The sequence below is a fragment of the Oryx dammah genome, unplaced genomic scaffold, assembly GCF_014754425.2.
Source record: "Oryx dammah isolate SB20612 unplaced genomic scaffold, SCBI_Odam_1.1 HiC_scaffold_2, whole genome shotgun sequence".
Classification (NCBI taxonomy): Eukaryota; Metazoa; Chordata; class Mammalia; order Artiodactyla; family Bovidae; genus Oryx; species Oryx dammah.
In genome coordinates, this window is record NW_024070186.1 from 153,553,261 (window position 1) to 153,580,614 (window position 27,354).

Here is a 27,354-nt window from a genome sequence, read left to right on the forward strand (position 1 = left end):
CACTAAAAGGAACTAGGACTCTGGAGAAACGGCTGATTCCAGGAGAACGGCAGGGACAAGACGAGGCTAGAACAAATCTTTGTGCCAGAAAGTAAAGGAGTGTTCAAAGAACAATGAAGGCATGTCACAAAAGTACAGAAGCCAGCCTAAAGGGGCTTCTTCTACTGGCAAAATTTGGGACAATTTGAGCATCAAGACAAGTTTTAAGAGTAACAGATTATAAATCGCTGAATAAATCCATAAACTTAAAGTTTGAAGAGCAATGGGATCATACAGAGTCTCAAAGAACCTCACCTTCAAACACTTATTAATTATAAAGGAAAAAAGAGCTGGCCAGCAACGCCTGGCAGATACCACATCAACACAAGTTATCAAAGTGAACACCAACAGTAAATGGGACAAGTCAACACTGTGTCAGCTGACAGGATACAATGAAAAGCACACTGCTCTGTAATATTCCTGCCAACACCACATGACTCTGAACAGGAAGAACCATCAGACAAATTCTGAGTGAGGGACATTTCTACCAAACAACTGGCCCTCATCTTCAAAAGCCATAACATGTTACGGTCATAAATGTCAAAGACTGGGAAACTTCTCCACATTTAAGGATACTAAAGAGACATGATAACTAAATATAATATACACAATTCAACTGGATCTTTTTGCTATGAAAGATATTGTTCAGACAACTAATGAACTAAAACAGAGTCTGAGGATTAGACAGCAGGTACCAATGTTCATTTTTTGACGGTTATCTGGTAGTTATGCAGGAGAATGCCTTTCTAGAAAATATTACAATAAAGCATTTAGGGGAAACAGATAAACCCTGTTTACCTCATGTTAGCAACTTAGTAGTCTCAAATAGTTCAGAAAAACAAAAGTTCTTTTGTGCTGAACTTCAACTTTTCTATACATGTAACATTATTTAATGTTTTTTAAATTTTAATGTAGCCAGCAAAAACAGCTGTTAGAAATACATGTGCATATTCCTAAATTAAGAAGTCTGTATCTCTAAACGGCATTAAGATAATTACTTATAATACAATTTTATTTCCTTCTCATATATGTATTTTTTAACTGAGGGGAAAAAAAAAGATTCCCACATTTTATGAAACTCTATGAAATACTGAGAAATATATAATTAGGAGGGACCTGACTAAATTATTGTTCCATTTCTCTGACAATTTAATTTCTAGAAAACAATTTGAGAATCTCTACTATAAAGAGATCACTTAAAATAGGAAAGCCATAAGACTTTAAAATAATGTGTATAACCTTTAGATAAAACGCAGCATTTGTCACGACTTTACTCAGTCCATCCCCATCTTTCTTGTCTCCTTAACACTCTACCCTCGCATCCCAGCTTCAGCCAAAACTAGTAACGTGCTCGCCTCCTACAGGCTCCGTGTTCTCCCCCCTCAACCTTTCCCTTGTTCATAGCGTTCTTTCTATCCTGAATACTTGTTAGTCACTGATCTATCTAGCTGTGCTGGGTCTTCGTTGCTGCAAAGGCTTTCCTCTAGTCGGGGCGAGTGGGGCCACCCTGCAGTTGCGGTGCGCAGGCTTCTACAGAGGTGATTTCTCTTGCTGTGGAGCACAGGGTCTAGGCGCACTGGCTCAGTAGCTGCGACCCGCAGGCTCCAAAGCACAGGCTCAGCAGACGTGGCACATAGGCTTAGCTGCTCCTCAGCATGTGGGATCTTCCCAGATCGGGGCTCAAAACTGGTCTCCCGCACTGGCAGGCAGAGTCTTTACCACTGAGCCACCAGGGAAGCCCGTCACCTTTCAATACCTAAGCAAAAATGCTGCTTTCTTCCTAAAGTTTTCCCTGCGTACTCTGGCTGGAAGGAAATCTCTTGTCTACTAATAGCAATAGAAACTAGGTCTTACTGATTTATATCTCAACACGATAACCACCTAACCCAGAGCCTCTGAACACTGCAACTGTTTACTAGATTTTCATCTAACAGAAAAAAAAATAAATTGAGAGGAACATTTCCTCTGAACTTTCTGAGGCACTGGTCCCTGGGCTGCAGTCCTCATTTTGAAACAAATAAAACTTAACTCCCCCCACCCAAAAAAAAAGAGGTTTGGGCATCAAAGGGAATGGTTTGCTAGTTTTAAAATAATATGCAAAGAAGATAAACATTACATCTTACCACTGATAGCATTTGAAAACCTTCATCACTGAAGTTTAACAATTCCTCACAGTAAAGTGTTGAAATTTTCAAATGTGATGTCTGTGGTGAGGGGTGAAGCAGAGGTGGGGAAGATGGGCACCGTTAGATGACTGCAAACCAGGATCCATGCTGTGGAGCACATACAATGGCAGCGGGGGCGGGAGCTCAGAGGAAACTGAGAGGAGGAGCTGAGCTCGAAGTCCAGGAAGCGAGGTGGTGCAGACATTCAGGCCGCTCATTCTCCAGTAAGTGCTGTCTTGCTGATAACAAGATTCTCCACTGTGCTTTCCATGAGGCAAACAGACTGCTTTTTGTAAGAGAGGTGTTTTTTCCTCCCCTTTCCTCTTCATGTTGTTGCTATTAAACAAATGAAATGCTAGGAAAGTCAAGCCTTCCTTTTTACAAGTGACTGGTTTCTAACCACAAGTAGATATGAATGAATGGCCAAGAAGCCCATTGTTTTCCAAGTCCTTGTGAGCCAATCAGGATCTTGAGCGGTTCGTAAGAAGGCCCCACCTCTTCAGCTCACACAGTAAGCAAGGAAGGTAAGTCAGAGCCCCGTTTCTGAAGTTACTGCTATGACACCTCAGGCGTCAATGGTATGTAACTCCATTCTTACTTTCCTTATTTTAAAAGGAAAAACTTGGGACTTCCCTGGTGGTCCAGTGGTTAAGACTCTGTGTTTCCAATGCAGCGGGGCACGGGTTTAATCCTGCATCGGGGAACTAAGATTCCACAAGCCATGTGGCCATAAATAAATTAAAAAATATATTTTAAAAGGCAAAACTTTTCTTCTCATGTTTGAAACTATCTTTCATTCATGCTTTAAATCTTAGTCTTCACTCTAAATACAAATGTGCATTTTCAGAGAACACAGAGCTACCTTCACTGTAAATTTATAATTTTAGTTACATTTTTAAATATAAACTCATCATTAGGGTTGATTATCTGAAGGCCCTAGGATTCTATTCCTACTGAATATACAAACAGGAATCAGGTCACAGAAAAGAATTTAAAGCAAGTAAAATATGTGCTATAAACACGTACTCTCCAAAAAATATTTAAGGATGAAATATATTGCTAATATTCTGTCATAAATCTTTTGCTTATTTCTCATACAAAAATAGTCCTTTTTATGCTGATGGGGCTTCCCAGGTGACTCAGTGGTTGTGGCCTCGTAGTTGTGGCACATGGATGGAACTTGTGTCCCCTGCATTGGCAGGCGAATTCTTTACCACGGAGCCACCAGGGGAGCCCCCTGTCAAAGTTATAGTTGGAAGATCATAAGCTTGCCTTCACCTACCATCGGAGGAGTAGTTAAGTATTGAAAACTACCAAAGCCATGAGCTAGTGATGTCCTACAACTTTAGTCATTATCTTAACTCAGGGTGTTTCACAGTTTTTGAATTGAACAAATTAATGTCTGAAGGTAGGCCTAACCTACATTTCCTATTTAAGCTACAGGAAAGTAATGAAAATAGAAGCTATAAACCTATACATAGCTTTATAGACTCTTGGATTTCTTTACAGACTACAGAAAACACTCAGTGTATAAATACATCAATTGTCCTCTATCAAAACTTAACCTACCAATTATTTTCTATCACAATATTCAACACCTTTTCTGTTCGACTGGCTTACTGTTATGGTACTATGTCATATGACATGACTTGCATTACTCAGCATTGTTGGTGTTATACCTCTCTTCAAATGAGAATTTATGGCAAATAATGAAACATAGGTACGCAGAAAAACAAATATTGTATACCAACACATATATATGGGATTTAGAAAGATAGTACTGATGAACCTATTTGCAGAGCAGCAGTGGAGACACAGACACTGAGAACAGACTGATGGACACAGCTGTGGGGAGGAAGGAGAGGTTGAGATGTATGGAGAGAGTAACATAGAACATATGTTACCATATGCAAAATAGAGAGCCAATGGGAATTTGCTGTATGATGCAGAGAACTGAAACTGGGGCTCAGTAACAACCTAGAAGGGTGGCAGGGGGAGGGAGGTGGGAGCGATGCTCAAGTGGGAGGGGACATGGGTAAACCTACGGCTGATTCAGGCTGATGATTGGTAGAAACCAACACAATATTGTACAGCAATGATCTTTCAATTGAAATTAAATAAATTTTAAAAAAAGATCAGGTACAGAAATTCAGATGAAAACAATGATATACCTATTTCTTGACTTTCGTGAGTTATGAGTATAAATAGAGGCTTAATAAACAGGATAATTGTGACATGGTGGTTGCACCCACCTTGCTAACTCCACCATCTGAACGCAAAGAAGCAAAATTAGATCTTATTATCCAAGATCATCAGACAATTTAAAATGTCATTTCTTGAACCTGCAAGGACTTCTTTTTCCTCTTGCGGGGATGGCATGTAGAGGCATTCAGGATGGTGCAGCATCTGACATACCATCGTAGGCTGTCCTACAATACCGCCTCTAACAAAACCAGGCTGTCCTGAACGCCTGGTAATAGAATTGTTTACCTTTATACCAAGAAGGTTGGGAAAGCACCAAAATCTGCATGTGGTGTGTGCCCAGGCTGACTTAGAGGTGTTCGTGCTGTGAGACCTAAAGTTCTCATGAGATTGTCTAAAACGAAGAAACATGCTTCCATGTGTGCTAAATGTGTCCGTGACAGGATCAAGCACGCTTTCCTTATTGAGGAGCAGATCGTTGTGGAAGTGTTGAAAGCACAAGCACAGAGTCAGAAAGCTAAATAAAAAATGAAGCACTTTTGAGTAATAAAAAAAATTTGTCATTTCTTTAAAAACTTACATGGTATTTCTGAAGATTACATTTAAATGTAGATTCCTCTAACTTCTGATGAATTACAATGTGAAAAGTTAAGTCACTCAGTCGTTCAGTCGTGTCCGACTCTTTGCAACCCCATGGACTGTAGTCCACCAGGCTCCTCTGTCCACAGGATTCTCCAGGCAAAAATACTGGAGTGGGTTGCCATTTCCTTCTCCAGGGGATCTTCCCGACCCAGGGATCGAATCCAGGTCTCCCGCATTAGAGGCAGACGCTTTAACCTCTGAGCCACCAGGGAAGCCCTCAAGCTAAATAATTACACTACTCAGTGAAGATCCTGCCATCCAAAGTCAACATTCTGCTGTGGCTCAAGCCTTCCAGGTGGGAACAGATGTCTTTCCTTAGCTGATTCAGAAGACCAAGCTGAAGAAAGCCGGTAAGAATATGAAAACAAGATGACAAATAGGCATACCCTGCCTAGAATCACTATTTGCCTGAGGTTGCATGCACCGCAGTTTGTGGTTGGTTTATTTGCATGCAGGCAGAGAGCCTCAAGTCAGAGGATCCTCGAGGTCTGCAGGCGAAGCTACTCATTTCCAGAAGAAAAAGACTAGAGGTTAAGTGATTCATCTAAGATCATGTAAGCAGCTGGCAGGAAAGCCTCCTTCCATTTTATCATACATAAAGAAAAAAATTATTTGAAAAAAAAAAGGTTTTCTTTGGACTGTTAAATAACTAAACTTTCAGCTGAAAGATAACCCACTGTCCAAATTAGGGTGTTCTATATAAATTATACATCCCAATCTTAGTAACATTTCAAAATAACCTTTCACTCATTGGTGTAATAAGTCTGTACTGAATGCCTATTCCAGGAATAAAAACAGTCAGTGCCCTAATACCTTCCATTGGGAAGCAGGCATTATATAATCACACAAGTGCAAAATTATATTAAGTACAATGATGGAGTTCCAATAGACTGCAACGTGAGAACCTAATTTAAAATTGTTTGTTGGAGGCAGGCCTGCCTGCCTGCCTGTGGAAGTGACCTTTTAGTTGGTATCTGAAGAATAAACAGAAAGTTAGACACACAAAGAGCAGAGGTAAGAGTGTTCCAGGAACATCCATATACCTTAAAACCAGAAATTTCATTCCTAAGAATATCCAACAGAAGTATGTGCACTGAAAGACATGTAAAAGGATGTTCATACTAGAGTCATCTATAATAGAAAAAATTGAAAATAAAGCCAATGTCAGCAGAACACCAGAACATTCATACAATGGAATACTACATAGCAATGAAAATGAATAAACTACTGCTATATGCTACCACAAGCAAGATCTCCCATATTTAACACTGAATGAAAGAAGCTGGGTGCAAGAGAATACTTGCTGAATGATTTCATTTATGTAAGTTGGAAACCAGACAGAACTAATCTATGATGCAAGAAATCGTGCAGTTATGATCTCTGCATATCATGATGGAGATAATAATTGGAAAGGAGAGCCAGCAATAATGTTCTAGTTCTCAACCTGGTAGTGGTAACATTAATATGTTCACTCTGTAATAAGTCAGCAAGTCGAACATTTATGGCTTATGTACTTTTCCACATGTGTGAAAAAGTTTATTTTTAAAAATAAAATCTTGAGCAGAAGCAACAGCATATGTGAGGACCCTGAGACCAGAAAGAATTTGAGACATTCAGAACTTAAAAAAGGGCCAATGTGGCTGGAACACAGAAACCAAGAGACAGCACAGTATAAGAGTGAAGAGGGAGGCAGGGACTCCATTTCATTGCAGGCCATTTTAACGACTTTGGATTTTAAGTTCAGTGGCCAACCACTGAAGGGTATTAAGCAGGTGAATAATAAGATCTAAATTGTGTATTTAAGACTTCCCTGATGGTCCAGTGGTTAAGAATCCGCCTGCCAAAGCAGGGGTCAAGAGCTCCCTGTGCTAGGAAGATTCCAAGCGCCATGGGGCAACTAAACCCATGTCCCATGACCACTGGGCCTGCACGCCTAGAGCCCGTGCCCCGCAACAAAATAGGCCCTGCTTGCTATAACTAGAGGAAACCCAGGCGCAGCAACAAAGACCCAGCGCAGCCAAAATAAACTTTTAAAAGTAAACTGCATATTTAAAAACACTGAAGAGTTGGGTGGGGAGAGTGGAAGCAAGGAGACCAGTGAAGGAGGCAATTATAATAGTCCATGAAAAAGAATGCAGTGGCATTACTGGTGTAAAACCAGCTGAAATGGTAAACTGCATGGATTCTCAATAAAATTAGGAGGTTGAGTGGATTGGATTTGGTAATAGACTGAATGTGTAAAACTAGAGTGAAGGAGGGGTAGAGGGTGATTCTTAAACTCTGGTTTAAACAGCCAGGTGGATGGAGGGCACCTCCCCGAGTAAAGAAGACTGAAGGAAGAGCAGGTCTGAAGGAACGCAGCAGTCAAGGTGGCCATCAACCCAGTACCTGCACCAGCCCTTCCTTACTGTGTAGCACCCTGCTGGTGGGGGCTTTATGGGAACTCAGACAACTACAGACAGTTCTGTCTTCTGTTGCCGATCATCTGTCCAACCCAAGCAGCCCTGCTGGCCCTACAGACAGAGCACATGGACACAGAATTACACGAGGGGGAGGTGCATTTTTCATTTTTCAGGTTCCACCCCAGTTTCTCAGTCTAAAAAGGCTGGATCTCAACTGTGCCATCCACAATCAGTAATTATTCTATCCAGCTCTGTATCAGTCCCACACAGTGTTGTAACATCTACACATCTGGTAACTACATTTCTACACCATTCTCCAACGTCATTTCCCTAGCGTTGACCAAGACAGACCACTAACAAGCACTAATGTACCAGCAGCTAGGAATTTACTTAATGATTCATGCTGCCTATGCTTAGAATATGAACCACAGGATATTAAAAGACTTTGTTTATCTACATTTCAGTAAGGTAGTCAACAGACTACAGTAATCCTATGGTCTGTTGCTGTTTAGTTGCTAAGTTGCGTCCACAACTCTTTGGTGACCCCATGAACTGTAGCCCACCAGGCTTCTCTGTCCACAGGATTTTCCAGGCAAGAATGCTGGAATGGGTTGCCATTTCCTTCTCAGGGGATCTTCCAGACCTAGGGATCGAACCCGCGTCTGCTGCTTGGCAGGTGGATTCTTTACCACTGAGCCACCTGGAAACCCCATCCTACAGTCTTCAGCACAGTTCAGTGGCTCAGTCACATCCGGCTCTGTGCCCCATGGCCTGCAGTGCGCCAGGCTGCTCTTGTTACGGTGCGTGGGCTGGGCTCTAGAGTGTGCTGGCTCTCCAGTCTTGGTGCACAGGCTTACTTGCCCTACTGCACGTGGGATTTTAGTTCCCCGACCAGGAATCAAACCCTCATCCCCTGCACTGGCAGACAAATTCTTAACCACTGGACTACTAGGGAAGTCCCTTTTCACTTTTAACTGACTTAAGTTATCTCAGAATCATCTAGGAGTGTAAAGGGCACGTACATTCTTTCAACCTGAAATGTGGGAGTAATTAAATAGTGTCCAGTTGACGAGGGAGAGTTAATGCATCTCTCCAAATGCACTCACAGTAATTCTATTAGTTCAGTGGCTACAAAATGTATGCCAACATGAATGCTCTGCTCATACTGTATAACACTACAGAGGGATAACAGTGGCTTACATTATAGGCAAAAAGGCAAAACCTATTTTAGTGGAAAAAGATGAAACACAAATTCTTATTAACAACTATTAAAAACCTCAAGCAACTCTGTCACCATTAAAACATGATACAGAATTTTTAAAGATAAACCTCCTCCTGCCACTCTACTCACAAGGCTAACCCCAACTGCACAAATCCATTCCACTCTTTCTGCATCTTTCAAGTTTAGAGTTTAAACATAACTAAGTAACAAAATGGGCTTCCCTGGAGGCCCAGGTGGCAAATAATCTGCCTGCAATTCAGGAGACGTGTGTTTGATCCCTGGGTCCGGAAGATACCCCTTTGAAGGAAATGGCAACCCACTCCAGTATTCTTGCCTGGAAAATTCCACAGACAGAGGAGCCTGGAGGGCTACAGTACATGGGGTCACAAAGAATCAGACACGACTAAGCAAATCACACACACACACACATATATACACAAGTAACAAAACTGACTCAGTCTTTATAACCTCAGAATTTCTGAAAATACTAGCACTAGATATAAAGAAAAGCAATACTAATCTAAACCGCTATTCATATAATTAGCTCACTTTGTTCTGGCTTTTGAATATCTAAAAAGTCTTTATATCACCTTTCTTTGTGATGGAGTACAGAATTCTAGATGGGAGAAGGTTTTGGCTTTTGCTTTTTTTCATTATTGTTCTGTTTTTTCCATTTCAGCACATTAAAGATCTAGCTCTTTCTCCGCCAGGTTGGACTATTTCTTTTTTCTTTTTTTGAGTCATGCTGCACAGCATGTGGGATCTTAGCTGCTTATCCAGGGATCGAATCCACATCCCCGACACTGGAAGCATGGAGTCTTAACCACTGGACCACCAGGGTAGTCCCAGGTTGAATTGCTTCTAAAGAAACGTCTATCATGATTCGTATCTTCATTCTTCTACACATGTCTTTTTTCTTTCTTGGATTATTTTTAGGATTTTTCTGTCACTGGTTTTAAGCAATTTGACCATGTGTAGTTCTTTCTCTTCATGTTTCTTCTGCTTATGGTTCATTTAGCTTCTAGGATCTGTGGATTTATAGTTTTCATCAACTTTGGAACATTATCAGTCACAATTTCTTCAAATATTTCCCGGCTCCACCCCTCCCTTTTAGGATTCCAACTATGTATACATGCGTGTGTGCTCAGTCCCTTCACTCATATCCAATTCTTTGCGACCCCAGGGACTGTAGCCTGCCATGCTTCTCTGTTCATGTGATTCTCCAGGCAAGAATACTGGAGTGGGTTGCCAATCCCTCCTCCAGGGGATGTTCCCAACCCAGGGATCAAACCTGCACCTCCTGTGTCTCCTACACTGGCAGGCAGGTTCTTAACCAGCTGAGCCATCAGGAAGCCCATGTGTATATATCGGGCCACTTGAGACTGTCCCACAGCCCTCTGATGTTCTGTTTATCTGTTTAAGTCTGTTTCCCCATGTTTCACTTTAAGTTGTCTATTACTGCATCTTCAAATCTGTCACTCATTTATTCTGCAGAGTCTAATCTATTAATCCCTATCAGTGTATTTTTTTCATTTCAGACATTGTGTTTTCATTTCTGGAAGTCTGATTTGGGTCTTTCACATTTTTTATACCTCTCCTTAACATGCTCATTCTTTCCTGTGTTCCTGAACATATGGAGTATATTTATAATAACTGTTTTAATGTTCTTATTAATTTGAGCATCTCTTTCTACACATTGACTTTTCTCCTTGTTATGTGGCATATTTTTCTTGCTTCTTTGCATGCATGGTAATTTTTAACTGAATGCCAGACATTGTGAAATTTATAGGGTTGAATGCTGGATATATGTATATACATTTTGTGTTCCTGTGACCAGTGCTAAACTGTGTTCTGTGATACAGTTGAGCTATTTGGAAATTATCTGCAAACAGTTTGATCCCTTTGGGTGTTGCTTTGAACCTGTTGGGCAGGACCAGAGCAGCATGTGGTCGAGAGCTACTTGGCCCCACTAATGAAGCAATATATACCCCTCTTGGGGTGCTCAAACCAAACAGCTTTCTCCATTCTGGCTGTTGACCATGACCTATTCCCAGACCTGGGTGAGCTCCAGGAATTTTTTTCCTGGCTCCTTTTGGGTGGTTCTTTCCCAGTCTTGGTAGCTTCCTCTCATACTGGCACCAAACAGAACTCAGCTGAGGGACCACGTGGAACCCACCATGCATCTCAGGAGCTCTGTGCAGATATCCTTATGCTGGTACTCAGTCCTGAGAACTCTAGATGCCCCTGTTTCCCCAAAGTCCCTACTCTGTCTCAATTCGGGGAGACTGCCAGGCTTTGTCTGGGTTCCTCCTGATGCTATTGTAGCTTGGAAACTCTCAAGGCAGCAACCCACAAACAAGGCTCACCTCATTTGTTTCTTCTCTCAGGGATCAGTGTCTTGTGCTGCCTATGGTTCAACGGCTGACAACTGTTTCACACTTTTTGTGTTTTGTTGTTATTATTTAAAGTGGGAGGACAAATCCAGATCCTGTTATGCCATTAAGCTATATTTTAAGGACAATTTAGAAAATCTGAGACATAGGATTTCTCTGGTGGTCCAGTGGCTAAAACTGAGCTCCAAATGCAGGGGACCCAGGATCAATCCCTGGTCGGGAAACTAGATTCCACATGCTGCAACTAAGACCTGGTACAGTCAAATAAATAAATAAATACATATTCTTTTAAAAGGTCACATAATTAGGTTTTACTATTCAGTGAGACAGAAATTTTCCCTTCACCCTTTTCTTATAGCAAACTTAATTGGCAAAAAAGGAAAGCACTTAGGACCTACTATTGTTGTTTAGTTGCTCAGTGGTATCTGACTCTTTGCAAACCCATGTACTATCGCCCTCCAGGCTCCTAAGCCCATGGGATTTCCCAGGCAAGAATACTGGAGTGGGCTGCCACTTCCTTCTCCAAGAGATCTTCCTGACCCAGCAATCAAACCTGTGTCTCCTATACTGGGAGGCGGGTTCTTTACCACTGAGCCACTTGGGAAGCCCAGGGACTACTATGAGCCCTATGTTATAGTAACAAGGTAACCTAGGCTTCATCAGTATGTGAACCGAGAACTTCCAGACGTGCAAGTTGGATTTAGAAAAGGCAGAGGAACCAGAGATCAAACTGCCAACATCCACTGGACCATAGGAAAGGCAAGAGAATTCCAGAAAAACACCTACTTCTGCTTTATTGACTGCTAAAGTCTTTGACTGTGTGGATCACAACAAACTGTGGAAAGTTCTTAAAGAGATGGGAAAACCAGACCACCTCATCTGCCTCCTGAGAAATCTGTATGGAGGTCAAGAAGCAACAGTTAGAACTGGACATGGAACAACGGACTGGTTCCAAGTTGGGAAAGGAGTATATCAAGATTGTATATAGTCACCCTGCTTATTTAACTTAGATGTAGAATACATCATGGGAAGTGCCGTGCTGAATGAAGCACAGCTGGAATCCAGATTGCAGGGAGAAATATCAATAATCTCAGATATGCAGATGATACCACCATTATGGCAGAAAGCAAAGAGGAACTAAAGGGCTTCCTGATAAAGGTAAAAAGATAGTGAAAAAGCTGGCTTAAAACTTAACATTTACAAAACTAAGATCATAGCATCTGGTCCCATCACTGCATGGCAAATAGATGGGGAAACAATGGAAATAGTGACAGACTTTATTTTCTTGGGCTCCAAAATCACTGCTGATGGTGACTGCAGCCATGAAATTAAGATGCTTGCTCCTTGGAAGAAAAGCTATGACAAACCTAGACAGCACTTTAAAAAGCAGAGACATTACTTTGTCAACAAAGGTCCATCTAGTCAAGGCTATGGTTTTTCCAGTGGTCACGTATGGATGTGAGAGTTGGACTATAAAGAAAGCTGAGCGCCGAAGAACTGATGCTTTTGAACTGTGGTATTGAAGAAGACTCTTGAGAGTCCCTTGGACAGCACGGAGACCAAAGCAGTCGATGGTAAAGGAAATCAGTCTTGAATGTTCATTGGGAGGACTGAAGCTGAAGCTGAAGCTCCAATACTTTGGCCAGCTGATAAGAAGAACTGACTCATTGGAAAAGATCCTGATGATGAGAAAGACTGAAGGCAGGAAGAGAAGGGGACAACAGAGAATGAAACGGTTGGATGGCATCACCGACTTGATGGACATGAGTTTGAGCAAACCCCGGGAGTTGGTGAAGGACAGGGAGGCCTGGCGTGCTGCAGTCCATGGGGTTGCAAAGAGTCAGACACAACTGAGCCACTGAACAACCCTGCTGCCCAGGATGGAGGATTAAGGGTAGTTTTCTTTTTTTAAGCATTGATATTTAAAAGTTGCTATTTACTTTCTTCTTTTTTTTTTTATTAAATACGAACATTCCAAAAATTATTTACAAAAAAAGTGAAAATTTGCAACCCTAACATAAAGTCATATCTAACAAGTCTAAAATTCATTTTTCTGTGCAGCAAAAGTCAACTATAAAAAAGTCACTTCTTTCAGCTTGAAATTTTTTCTTAAAAAGAGATAAAACACTGTAACTTATCTAAAGGGCAATCATGGTGACTGGTAGCATGTGGCAATTAAAAAAAAAGAAAAAACTATGCATACTGCTTGTCATCACCACCTACCACACTTGTCATCCAAAATTCTAAAAGCTGACATTTAACTTGGCCTGGCAAAGAAACCTGGTTTTTAATGACCTAATGCTAAATCAAACCATGTTTTTTCCCTTATACAGTAATAATTTGTAGGCAAAACACAGCAAGTTTAACACTTCGTCCTCGTTAGAAAATGCTGCCCATTTCACTCAACTTTAAAATTCTACAGGCATTCTTGTCTTTTTGCTATTAATTCCTCAACTCCCCCCAAACAATAACCACCATCCTAACAGCAGCCCAAATAATAATTACAGTGAAAAAGCAAATGCTAAGACTATGTCATTGGAGCATTTATTTAATCTCTCCAAGCCTCAGTTTCCACTTTTTCGAAACAGGGACAAAAGTACAACCCACAGAATTTAATGAAATAAAGCAAGTCTAGTGCCACAGTCTAAACTCTATGCTGAGAAGGTCCAGGACACTTCAGCAAACTCACAGGAGAGATGAAGGATATTTTAAATGGAAGGAAACACGGCGATACTCACCACATGCTAAGAACTGCCCAAACTATTAGACTGGGGTGGTTTAGAGTTTTTAACATTTGATTGCAGTACATTCCTTTATGACATCATATCTTTGGGCAGCTGGGTTTTCAGTGGTAAAAAAACAAAACAAAACACTTCCACTCCAAAGTTAATGTGGAACACGCAATGAGGGTGGTGCTGTTCAGTTCAATCTGGTGCCAAGGTCTGAAAAGCTGTTGAGTGCTCAGCAGGCACCCTCAAACTTTAAGTAAATAACTGTGGTTATTTATGAACAAAGTAAATTATTTTCAATTTCTTGGCATCATTTTTTCCAAACAGCTACTAAAGTTGTTGGGATGTAAATGTTTATTATTTGGACCTAACTACTTAATGAACATAACAGTGACTTAAGGGTGCTGTTAAAAACTTAATGAGACCCCAAGATGCCATGAGACAAGAGAGTTTAGGCACCTCTGGCTTAATGTTGGACTAGCAGAGTAACTTTCAGTAAATGGCAATTATGACTCCTTCACAGCACGAAGTTTCACTTCACGTTCTGTGACAGAGAATATTGTCCCAAAGTTTTATGGCTCATGTTTCCATGATAAGACAAAAGAGAGAAAAAAAAATGAGGTAAACAAGAAACAGACTAACAGCCTGGGGTAAAACTAGGTCCAGAGTTAAGGCCTGAAAATAATCTTGCCACTAGGCAGATAAAAGCAATTAATCCTTCCTACAACACCAGCATGTGATACCAAAAAGAACAGAAGCTCTCCTTTTAAGAGTTAGGAATTTATATCAACAATTTACATCCCCATCTTTTAAACAGGTGATTCATAAATTATTTTGAGCATCATCCTCCATTTCCCCTGGGCTGACCTTCACTTTACTCCATCTTCTATTTAGGATACAATTATAAAGCAAATTATTTCCCTTTACAGAAACATGAGATGGGCTGAAAAACAATGAGATAGCTTGTGCGTTTTATGCATCTGTCTGTCTGACTGGCTACTTGTCCTTCCCTCGTGATGGTCTTTTCATGTGTCTAACTGTATAGAGAGGAGAAAAACTGAACTCTACACAAAACTGATAGTGTCTTCTTTTATTTCTTACTACATTAGTTCCAGGAAGAAATATGTAGTGTTATAACTTGTTGACCATCACACTTGCTGCTTATGCTGTTTCAGCACAGTGTACTAGTCACAGTCACTACCCTGGATCACTGCTCCACAGACACCACATTTTCAGTTCAACTGAACATTTTTCTGAACTAGTAATTTTCAAAAATGACTAACACTAAAACTGAGCATGCTACTAAAAAGCATATTAACTATTATCTAAGAATGTTTCAGAAGGTTGTTAAATACATGCAATGAAAGAAATAACCAAATTTTTTTCTACCTAAAGAAAAGTAATTTTAAAACAAACTGTTAATCATACTTATGAAGTTATAAACAACATTCATCACAGATTTTAACTGGCATTTCATAAAAACCTTAGTGATGTGGTTAATAGTTAATGCTAATATTTAAAACTTCCAACAGAATTTTTCAGTAACAAATCCAAATAACATGTTAATATATGTGTTTTAAATCAGCAATTGGTCAACCAGCAGTTCTTTAAAATATACAGAATCAATTTTATATGAAAAGGTACAACACTTTCAACATAGAATACTATAATTTAGTTTAGGCAAGTCTTCCCCCATGCCATTTATTTCGTAATCATTTATTCTGCATTACAGGTAAGACACTGAACTAAACACTAGGGATACAAACATTCTAATGAGATATGGGCCTTTCCCTCAAGGAGTGCAGCACTGAGACACAGAAACAGTTTCCCGTCCTGTGATGCTCCCGTAGGCCGAAAGTGCTACAGAAACACCAGCACTTGGTTCAGGCTAAGGGTTTAAGAAAATTCATTACTGACGCCATGTACGTGTGTGCTCAGTTGTGTCCAACTCTTTGCGACCCTATGGGCTGTAGCCCACAAAGCTCCTCTGTCCATGGGATTTTCCAGGCAAGAATTACTGGAGGGAGTTGCCATATTGACCCCACAGTAGACAACAACAGCATTTAAAATTCTGGAAACATGGTTATTTTTGGATAAAATCTGCAAGCCAGAAAAGTTATGCCGTAATCTATCATAAGAAAGCCTACATAAACCATGCTCAGAAACAGTCATCGCAATCTAATTATATCAGAACCTCTGGGGGGCTGTAGCCCAGGCATCACCATTTGGAAATTATAATGTGCATCCAGAGCTGAAAGATACTGGTTCACTGACTGATTAAGTCATAGTATCAGGACTGATTTAACATCTTTATCAACATTAAGACAGGACTGGACTGATTAGTGGATATCCAGGCCCTAAGAGGATCCAGGAACTGATTTTCACTTGCACCCTATTTTTTAACATATGCCAGTAATTGGAAAGACAACATTTCATGGTGGGTGTCTCATGGTACTTCTGGCCTATGCCAAGAAAAGTAAGTGACTTCCAATCTTTAATGACATGTATGGCCTAAGATGTCTAATTGTTTAAACTTTAGAGCTGGACAACTGGAGCCTATAGAAGTCACAAACTTTGGGTACTAGAAGGCTGAGTCCTACTAGGACCACTTCCACCACAAGCATACAGAGAACAATGAAGGCAGCACAAAAAAAGCATTCACCTTGTGATAAAGACTAAAGTCCACAAAACTCAGGGAAGGAAGAGACAAGAATAAGAAGGAGGGGGTGGGGCAAATTCTTCCGGAAGGAAGATTTCTGAAGCTGGAACTGACTGGCTTTGACTGGAAAGATAGAAAAAAGCATTCCAGCATTTCAGGAAGGATGAGGGTTGGAAAAAGAAAAATACTTTGGGAGGGTGCTAAGGTAACATCAGTCTCCCTTAAAGGAGGTCAACAGTGAATCATGGGGTGGGGCCAAATGATGGAAGGCCTCAACTGACAGGCTGAGGAGTTTGAACTTTTACTGAAAAATGGGGTAACACTTTGATTAAATATAAAAAATGATTTTAGAAGATTCTTCTGGTAGATTAACATGCAAGATCCACTGAATCAAAGGACTGAGATAGATGAAGATAAATAGAACATGTCAGTATTTTCCCAGCACAATTCCCTGAGTACATTTTTTTTGTATTCAAAAAAAAGTGAAGGCTTTTAAAAATGAACATTCTACAGCACAGTACACATCTTGGTAGCATTCAGACTACAATGTCAAATTAATTTTACAAGTCAAATGATTTATCAAAAGGTTTGTTAGCTCTTAAATATTAATATTTTAAATATTAAATTTTACAATAGAAAAGCTAATGACATACTCAGAAGATTAAATATCCATTTATGTGAGCTCTATAGAGAGAGGCAACATTCAAAGTTTTCTTCTTCTGAAAACAACTACTTATACAGTCTAAAGCTAATGAAAATAGAGACAGTTAATAAGTAGTAGAGACAATGTTTTTAATATTTTCTTAACATGAACACTAACTTCAAAAATGGGCTTCCTGGGTGACACAGTGGTAAAGAATAAGCCTGCCAATGCAGGAGACACAAAACATGCAGGTTTGATTCCTGGGTAGGGAAGATCCCCTGGAGTAGGAAATGGCAACCCACTCCAGTATTTCTGCCTGGAAAATTACAAGGACAGAAGAGCCTGGGGGGCTCTAGTCCAAGGGGTCACAAAGAGTCATTCACAACTGAACACAGTGGCAATGCCAAAATGGATAGCTGGGGAGTTACTTTTTTTTTTTTTTTAACCATTATTTGGCATAAAAGAGGACTGCTGGAGGTTTGGAATTAAGATTATCCTTAGGCTTCCTGACCTATAGGTAATAAATACTTTGCAGCCAGAAATTTGACTTCCTAGTATTACTAACAATCACCATTGAAGAAACATTTAGAATTTAGACAAATTAGGAAACCACCAAAACACAAGCAGCTGAATAGTGTTTCATATGCTAAGACAAACCTTTTCCCCACAGACAGTCTTTGATCTAGATAGAATTCATCAATATGAGATTTGTAGTACAAAGAAACATACTTTGCAAATTAACACTGTAGCAAGCCACAGTTTGGTTGATTTAAGTATAAATAACAATGTAAACGAACTAAGTCCTGACTGCTTATAACACATGCTACTAATTGTTTCTTAGAAAACACATAACCTCTTCCTGTTCACTCAAACCATGTTACTGTATTTACCAAAAAATATGTATTTCTTATACATTGTTCTTTGCTTAAGATTTTCCATTATGTCACTATTTCCACAATCAGGGTAAAACTTTATTATTTTTGAGTATTAAGATCAGGTTTAACTGATCATAATATTCTGCATGTTAATATTCTGTATGTAGATATGGTCTTCAGCCTTTCCCTACCAAATCTGGAGAAACGTTAATGCTCATGGGTTTATAGTTGTAAGTATGCCTTTCAAATGTTATTTTTAACTTTTAAAAATATGACCAATACCCAAACTGATCCTACATAGCAAAAACATAATATAGGACAAGTAGTTATCATAAGAAAGCCTCTAACAATAATCACATTTGAAATAACCCCAAACTGAAGTTACCTGTCAAAATCTTACACTAAGAAATGTAATATTCAAATTAATATTTTTAATCTTATCCATCTGCCCACAAAATAACCCAAATCTTACTAATCTACTATTTTTCCTGACTGCAGTAGTCCTTTCCTTTAAAATAAACTATCAAAATAATTTCTTAACCAATATGAAATCAAGCACCTACCTTACATGAAATTTTAAAGGTTTAAAATTTTCTTAACGAAAATATAAAAGCCTCATCATAAGATATTCCAAAAATAATAAACAAATATTCTTATAGTCCATGACTATACCTGAGCTATAAGAAATTCTGTTCATTCTGCAAAAATGTCAAGCAAGCTGTTTTACAGGTTTACATGATATGCTATACTTTGCAACCGTATTTTTTGGAAAGAAAGATTTACTTTTAGAAGCAGCAGCAGAACCCAAGAAAGCAAAAATTTGTACCCAAACTGGCATCTCTCCCCACCCTCATCAAAAACCTTCAGCACGCAAAGAAAACTTTGAAAAACAATAAGGTCTGGTTAAAAGGAAATAAAAGCATGACTTGTGAGGTGAAATACAATGAGGGGGTTATCAGAATCTTCTTTTGAAAAAAAGAAAAAAAAAGGTTGAATCTGAATTATTGCAAGCAAACAGATCCTGATGAGCTGGGTTTCGAGAGAAGACTTACAGAGCACCGCTACAGCCCCAGACTCGAACATGAGACATTCTTCCTTATGCCTGGTTTCCACTATGAGGCTGAAAGGTGGGGGATCCAATTTGTGATAGATTCGAAATCCTTTGCTGAACGCCATTCTCCTTTCTTCGGAGGCAGCCCTGTGAAAACCAAGCAAAGCAAATGAAGCTAATGTTTCCTTCTGCAGCAAGGACTGCAAGCCATCACGAAGTCACTCCCTGCCAGGTTTTGATGGGGGGGGTGGGGGTGGGGGGACGCGGCGGGGGTGCGGAGAGAGCTAGAGGACAGAATGGTTTATTCCAAAAGATAAGTCGTCACTTAATTTTTACCGAAAAGCAAGAGGGAAAGCGGTCTCATAGCAAGGCAAGACAGGGTTCTCTTATCACTCCAAGTTCCAAGAACGGTTTGGTTAAGATGAGTTTCCCCTTTCTGTTTACCAAAAAGGAAAAAAAAATTAAGTCTATTTTCGCTCGGGAGTGGTTTATCCGCTTTCTGCTTCGGGATTTGTCACTGCCGTTTGAAAGGGAAAACGATTCGGAAACTTCAAATCGATCCCCTGGGCTGGGGGGCGCGGGGGAGGAGACGAAGGTGGGAAGAAAGGTGAACAGGGTTGATTCAAAGCTCTTTAGGGGTGAGAGAGGAGAAAGGATTATCCGACACCACAGGAGCTCCCGGGGCGGGGAGCGGCAGTGAAGAGAAGCCGCCCAAGCCCGGGGCACCGCCGGCTGACGGGTCCGGGGGCCGGTAAACATCAATGGCCACCGAGGTGGGGAGAAGACTCCAGGCTCGGGACTGGACCAGGGCTCCTCGGGGGTTCCCGGGCCGTCGACAGCCCGGAAAGCGGCTCCTTCTCAGGAGGGGACGCAAGCGCCTGAGAAGCCCCATTCCTCCATTATACGCCAGAAGAGACGACCCGGCTCCCAGACGGACTCGCTGCCTTTCCCGCGGGCAGGCACGCTGACAGCCGCTGTCACCTCAGTCCCCCGGCGCGGCGCCGCGCATAAAACCGGCGGTCCCCCACCCACCCCGCCTGCCCTCCCGTACCCGGGCTGACGGCGGTGGCCGCTCACCACTGCCGCCGGGCTGCGGAGGAGGAGACTGCTCCAGGAAGCGCCGGCCCGCGAGCCTCGCAGCCAGTGGGTCGGGCCGCGACCGCTCCCCGCCCCCCGAAAGGCCGGCGGTCTCACCTCTTTCTCCGGCTCCTCCTCCTTCCGCGGCCGCCGCTGCCGCAACCGTCACTTCCGCTCTGGCGCATCCATCTCTTCCGCATTGCGCCGCGGCCGAAGGGCGGAAGGCCCGCCCCCTTAGCGGGGAAGGGGCGGGGCGTCGTGGGAGGTCCCGCCCCACTCCCTGACTGCGCCGCGGGTCGCTTAGCCGGGAGCTGCCCGCCGCCTCCGCGCGCAGCGACCTTCGCTTCGGGCGGCGTGTTTCCCCAGGCGGGGGCTGCAAATCCCACCGCTGAGGATGCCGGGAGAGCGAAGATGCGGCCTCCCCCGCCTCCCCTCGCGTGGTCTCCTCAGAGCTTACCGACCCTCCCCTAGGGTGCCGGGGAGGGACTCTGAGGAAAACTTAGGGGGCTCGCCCCAGAAGGCGTCAGGACTACCCCCCGCCACCCGCACCGGCCTAACGGGCTCGGGGTTAGGCCTGGGGACGGCAGCACGCCAGACAAGCGGGCAGCGCCTGAAGAGCTGTCCATGGTGTCTCACGGCGTCTGGGTAGGTAGCAGGAGAAGAGCCGGTTGCCCGCTTTGGAACAGCTCTGTTCGCTGCAGTATTCTTGTGTGTTCTGGAGCTCTCAGGAGCACCGTAAAAGAGTTGTCTGCTGTCTGAAATCACAAGCCAGGATCTCGAGACTTCCACACGGCCGTACTGAGGCCCAGGCAGTAGCTCTGGGTCGTCACCGGATGGCGAATAGCTCTCGCCAACCGTGTAATTTCACAGCTCAGGGCATCTTAGCATTTCACCCTATCCTCATTTTTCAACAAAGCGTGCTTCCTGGATAATATCAGTTTGTCCCATGGACTTCTCAGTCCATTTCCACTTAATAGACCTAAATTTGGGAATGAAGTCAAAACCCACAAGGTCAAAAGGAACTGGAATAAACTCAAAAGAACTCTGCACCTCAGGAAATCATTTCCTCTTGCTTTGCCTCTTTCCCTTCTTGCTTTTATTAACAACAAAAGCAGAATTTAAATTTAGTGTATTGCACGAGATCATTTTCCCCTCCACGCCCTGTCATGTGGCTTAACATTTTTTCATCCATTTTAGAGAATCTGAAACCCTCCGGATTTCAGGATACCAAAGTAGCTACAATTCATTAGCAAAGAAACCACTTCTTTTATGGAAGGAAATATGCAAAGACACGGGTTTAGTTTGAGGACCGGAGGGGATTTCTCTCGTTTAGTACCATCTCCTTAGAAAAACTGTTTTTGCTCTTTGTAGTGCTTTCTAACAGTAGCCTCAGAACTAAACTCATTAAGACACTCTGGTCTATGGTTGCTTTATTTTCTTTTTCCTCTCCAGAAGAATCTATTTCTTTTATGACCACACCTTGTGGCATGCAGGATCTTAGTTCCCTGAGATCAGGGAGTGAGCTGAATGTGGCTGTTAAAATCACAGCCAGTTTTAACCATTGAACCACCAGGGAAGTAACCAGAAGAATCCATTTCGATTGGAGGTTGCACTGGACAGAGAAAAATGAAATGGGAGTGAGTGAGAATGGACATTTTTTTTTTTTTTTTTGCCTTTCTAGGTATATTACTTGTATAGCCCCAAAGGAATAGCAGATAGGCACCAGAAAAACTTATGGAAGGCTATGGCTTCAGGAGATGTGTTGATGTAATTGAGTATGATGCTGGCAAATTGTTCTTTTTTTTATGACAGCTGAGACCCAGAAAAGTTAACTTGTTAAAAATTACTCAGTGTGATGATAAAATTAAAAAAAAAACAAACAAAAAAATTACTCTGAAGTAGGGTTGGGACCACCAAACTTGCCCACTCCATATCAGTGCTAGGCTCTTTTCAATGATCTGCCTATTCCTGGTTCCTTTGGATTTCAGCTAAGGAAATTTAGGTCAACATTTCTTGGTTCTGGGTCTGAATTGCTGCTTTTTTCTTTGAATTAGACTGGACTCCTTTTCAAGAGTTGTCAGAAGGCCACAGCTTTACCAAATCCTTTCAAAACAGATCATTGTAGTCATGAAATAAGCACATGCTCAGGATTTAAAAACATACTTGTGTTAGTCACTCAGTCATGTCTGACTCTTTGCAACTCCATGGTCTGTCCATAGAATTCTCCAGGCAAGAATACTGGAGTGGGTAGCCATTCTCCAAGAGATCTTCCCAACCCAGGTTGGGTCTATATTGCAGGCAGATTCTTTAAAATAATGCCATTTTATTAGTGATTTTTAAAAACTGTCACTCCTTGTTTATCTTGTCTTTCTTTTATTTGTACTTCTATATTACAACACTTGAAAATAGCTGGCCAAATTGTCACCAAATTTGAAGTTTGGAATGGGCTGACTTTAAAATACAGGTTAAATGGCATACACAAACTTCTCAGTGAAGTCCTAAGGGCCTATGGAGATGGGCTGACACAATCTTGACCCTTGAACACAGTGAGGCCTGTGGTTGGATGAAAAATACTACCTCCTAAAGATATCCACATCAGAGACATTACTTTGCCGACTAAGGTCCATCTAGTTATGGCTATGGTTTTTCCAGTGGTCATGTATGGATGTGAGAGTTGGACTGTGAAGAAGGCTGAGCACGAAGAATTGATGCTTTTGAACTGTGGTGTTGAAGAAGACTCTTGAGAGTCCCTTGGACTGCAAAGAGATCCAACCAGTCCATTCTGAAGATCAGCCCTGGGTGTTCTTTGGAAGGAATGATGCTAAAGCTGAAGCTCCAATACTTTGGCCACCTCATGTGAAGAGTTGACTCATTGGAAAAGACTTTGATGCTGGGAGGGATTGGGGGCAGGAGGAGAAGGGGATGACCGAGGATGAGATGGCTGGATGGCATCACTGACTCGATAAACGCGAGTCTGAGTGAACTCCGGGAGTTGGTGATGGACAGGGAGGCTTGGCGTGCTGTGATTCATGGGGTCGCAAAGAGTCGGACACGACTGAGCGACTGAACTGAACTGAACTGAATCCCTAGAACGTGAATATTAATTTATGGGGAAAACAAGTCTCTGTAGATATGTTTGTGTTAAGGATTTTGAAGTTACTTTGGATTATCTGGGTATTCCCTAGATGCAATCACAAATGCCCTTATAAGACAGCAGAGGGAGACTTTACACACATACATGCACACACTTACACACACAGAGACAGGATGAAGACAGAGGTAGCGACTGCAGCAATGTGGTCACTAGCCAAGGGATGTCAGTGGCCACCAGAAGGCAGGGAGGATTCTTCCCTGGAGTCTTAGAAGGGAGCACGGATCTGCAAATATCTTCATTTCAAACCTCTGGACTCCAGAACTGTGAGGAAATGAATTTCTGCTGTTTTAATCTACACAGTTTGTGGTAATTTGTTACAGCAGCCACAGACAACTAATAAAAGACAATGTAACTTTCCATCAGGAGAGAAACTGAGCTCAGTAAAACAACCTGATAGATGTTTAAGATAACAGCTCCCATAGCTTCGATTAATTGAAGGCAAACACTATGATTTTTAGGGATTCCCTGGTGGTCCAGTGGTTAAGAATCTGCATTTCCAGTGCAGGGGGCATGGGTTCCATCCCTGGTCAGGGAGCTAAGATCCCATACACCAAAAAAAAAAAAACAAAAACATGATCTTTAAATGTTGGGTTTTGACCAAATTATTCTCCTATGGACAGTTCCCTGTAGCAGGTTGAAACATACACTTGTTGTTTCTTTAGAAATCATTGATTATCCCAATAACATAAAAAATATACCATGTTACAAGGCTATGAATTTTGACATATTCACGTATATTAATAGTAGCCTACTTTTCCTGGATTTCCTTATCAAAAATGCTAGAAAGCATTTGGTAAATTTGGGAATGTTAACAGCCTGATTCTGTCACCTTTACTAGCTTCCTTCAGGTTACTGAGACAGATACAGATCTTCGTATCACGATCTGCAAAGATCCATTATAAAGGCATGGATGACTCGTTAAAGAGAAAACAATGGTCTTGAAGAGCAACACAATGGTAAGTTACAAATAGCATTAGTTAGCTATTTGCTTTGAACAAGTTCATACTAATCAGTGAAGGATATGATTTTAAATAGGAAAGATAGAAATTTTGTCAGTTGAAAACATGTAAGTTTGACAGCAGAATCACTGAGAACAAAATCAAAAACATTAAAGACTGAAAAACTGTTCACACATACCAGAGTTAAGGAAATTGCAACTGGAGCATACAGGGAACTTGTGTGACACTTGTTTTCGTTTGGAAAAAAGAGACGCAGTCAAGGGAGCTCAGTGGTTTGTGTTAATGATACACAAGGGTTCCTGTGGAAGTCAAAGGGCCAGGGCCCTAACAGGACTTGGCCTTCCCAAGGTCAGAGTGGGAGGGTGCTCCATGCTCAGTCTGCTCTTGCTGGCCACACAGCAGGCACTGTGGAATGTCAACATCTAAAGATACATGTAAAAGTAAGCCTTCATGGTCAAACTGCTCTTGTGAAGTAGCTTCAAATGATTTCTACAGGATTTCTCAAATCCTTTATCCTTTATCATGTATTTTGAACTGTCAAGCATGGGGTATAAGGTACATTTTCCTAAATATCTTTTTTAAAATTTATTGTCAGTTTACAGTGTTGTGTTAATTTCTGCTGTACAGCAAAGTGATTCAGTTATATGTACATTTTTTCATATTTTTTCCAATATGGTTTACATATCATATTGAATATATTAATAGTTTCCTGTGCTATATAGTAGGACCTTTTCTTTATCCATCCAGTGTGTTAAGTTGCTTCAGTCATGTCCAGCTCTTGGCAACCCCATGGACTTATGTAGCTCACCAGGCTGAGCTAGTCCATGGGATGGATTCTCCAGGCAAGAGTACTGGGGTGGATTGCTGTCCCCTACTGCTGGGGATCTTCCGGACCCAGGGATTGAATCCGCATCTCTTTAAGTCTACATTGGCAGGCAGGGTCTTTACCACTAGTGCCACCTGGGAAGCCAATATATATAGCAGGACCTTGTTCTTCATCCATTCTAAAGAATGGATTTTTACAACTGTTAATCCTAAACTCTCAACCCAACCCCACCAAACCACGGGACCACAAGTCTGTTCTCTGTGAGTCTGTTTCTGTTTCATAGCTAAGATAATTTGTACCATATTTCAGATTCCACATATAAGTGATATCACATGGCCAGTATGCTCAAACTTATGTCCACTCAGTCAGTAATGCCATCCACCCATCTCATCCTGTTGCCCCCTTCTCCATTTGCCTTCAATTTTCCCCAGCATCAGGGTCTGTTCCAATGACTCTGCTCTTCACATCAGGTGACCAAAGTATTGGAACTTCAGCTTCAACATCAGTTCTTCCAATGAATATTCAGGGTTGATTTCCTTTAGGATTGACTAGTTTGATCTCCTTGCAGTCCAAGGGACTTTCTCACTTACTTCATTGCTATGTGAGTGCATATCTTTTTGAATTTCAGTTTTGTCCCTATATGCCCACGAATGGGATTGCTGGATCAAATGGCAACTCTTTTTAGTTTTTGAAGGAAACTCCTTACTGTTCTCCATAGTGCTGGACCAATTTTCATTCTCACCAACAGTATAGAAGGGTTCCCTTTCCTCCACACCTTCTCCAGCATGTGTAGATTTTTAAAATGATGGCCATTCTGACCAGTGTGAATTGGTACCTCACTGTAGTTTTTATTTGCCTTTCTCTAATAGTGACATTAAGCATCTTATTCATGTGCCTGTTGGCCATCTGTATGTCTTCTTTGGAGGAATGTCTATTTAGGCGTTCTGCCCATTTTTTGATTGGGTTTTTGTTTACATATTTTGGAAATTAAGCCCTTGTCAGTCATGTCATTTGCAAATATCCCAATTTGTAGGTGTCTTTTTCTTTTATGGTTTCCTTTGCTGTATAAAAACTTGTAAATTTGATTCAGTTCAGTTCAGTCACTCAGTCGTGTCAGACTTTGTGACCCCATGAATTGCAGCACACCAGGCCTCCCTGTCCATCACCAAATCCCAGAGTTCACTCAGACTCACGTCCATTGAGTCAGTGATGCCATCCAGCCATCTCATCCTCTGTTGTCCCCTTCTCCTCCTGCCCTCAATCCCTCCCAGCATCAGTCTTTTCCAATGAGTCAACTCTTCGCATGAGGTGGCCAAAGTACTGGAGTTTCAGCTTCAGCATCATTCCCTCCAAAGAAATCCCAGGGCTGATTTCCTTCAGAATGGACTGGTTGGATCTCCTTGCAGTCCAAGGGACTCTCAAGAGTCTTCTCCAACACCACAGTTCAAAAGCATCAATTCTTCGATGCTCAGCCTTCTTCACAGTCCAACTCTCACATCCATACATGACCACTGGAAAAACTATAGCCTTGACTAGTTGGACCTTTGTTGGCAAAGTAACGTCTGCTTTTCAATATGCTATCTAGGTTGTTCATAACTTTTCTTCCAAGGAGTGTCTTTTAATTTCATGGCTGCAGTCACCATCTGCAGTGATTTTGGAACCCAGAAAAATAAAGTCTGACACTGTTTCCACTGTTTCCCCATCTATTTCCCATGAAGTGATGGGACCAGATGCCATAATCTTCGTTTTCTGAATGTTGAGCTTTAAGCCACCTTTTTCACTCTCCTCTTTCACTTTCATCAAGAGGCTTTTTAGTTCCTCTTCACTTTCTGCCATAAGGGTGGTGTCATCTGCATATCTGAGGTTATTGATATTTCTCCCGGCAATCTTGATTCCAGCTTGTGCTTCTTCCAGCCCAGCGTTTCTCATGATGTACTCTGCATATCAGTTAAATAAGCAGGGTGACAATATACAGCCTTGACGTACTCCTTTGCTTTTATTTCTATTACCTTGGGAGACTGACCTAAGAAATCACTGGTATGAATTGTGGTAGAGAATGTCTACATTCCCTTCTAGAAGTTTTATGGTGTCATATCTTATATTTCAGTCTCATTTTCCTAAAGATCATTTAAAGTAACAGCCCCTGAACTGGTGGACCGCAGTATACATTCTGAGAAATGCTGTGCTAGGCATTTTCCTCGTACTGGATGAGTCTAACCTCTGAGCCTCTGTGAGAGTTAGGGGTGACGGGGTTGGGAGGAAGCCAGTACAAATAATGGGCTCAGAGGTCCAGAAGCAGGCCAGTGACCAATCAAC

General features: G+C 41.6%; 1 protein-coding gene and 1 pseudogene across 12 annotated transcripts in view; one reads left to right on the forward strand and one right to left on the reverse strand.

Annotated features, from left to right (window-relative positions):
* Positions 1 to 20,299, reverse strand: part of SYNJ1 (synaptojanin 1) — a 94,268-nt gene extending 73,969 nt beyond the window's left edge. For 11 of the 12 annotated variants that reach the window (XM_040228149.1, XM_040228139.1, XM_040228158.1 and 8 more), the window contains exons 1-2: positions 20,217 to 20,258; positions 19,024 to 19,169 (exon numbers count right to left, since the gene is read on the reverse strand). In XM_040228149.1, the coding sequence (XP_040084083.1) occupies positions 19,024 to 19,147 (124 nt within the window). In that variant the 5' untranslated portion in view covers positions 19,148 to 19,169; positions 20,217 to 20,258. Of the gene's footprint in view, positions 1 to 19,023; positions 19,170 to 20,216 lie in introns of all 12 variants that reach the window. The other variant, XM_040228072.1, reaches the window with a different exon arrangement.
* LOC120854303 lies at positions 4,599 to 4,962 on the forward strand (annotated as a pseudogene).
* Positions 20,300 to 27,354: the final 7,055 nt, after the last annotated feature.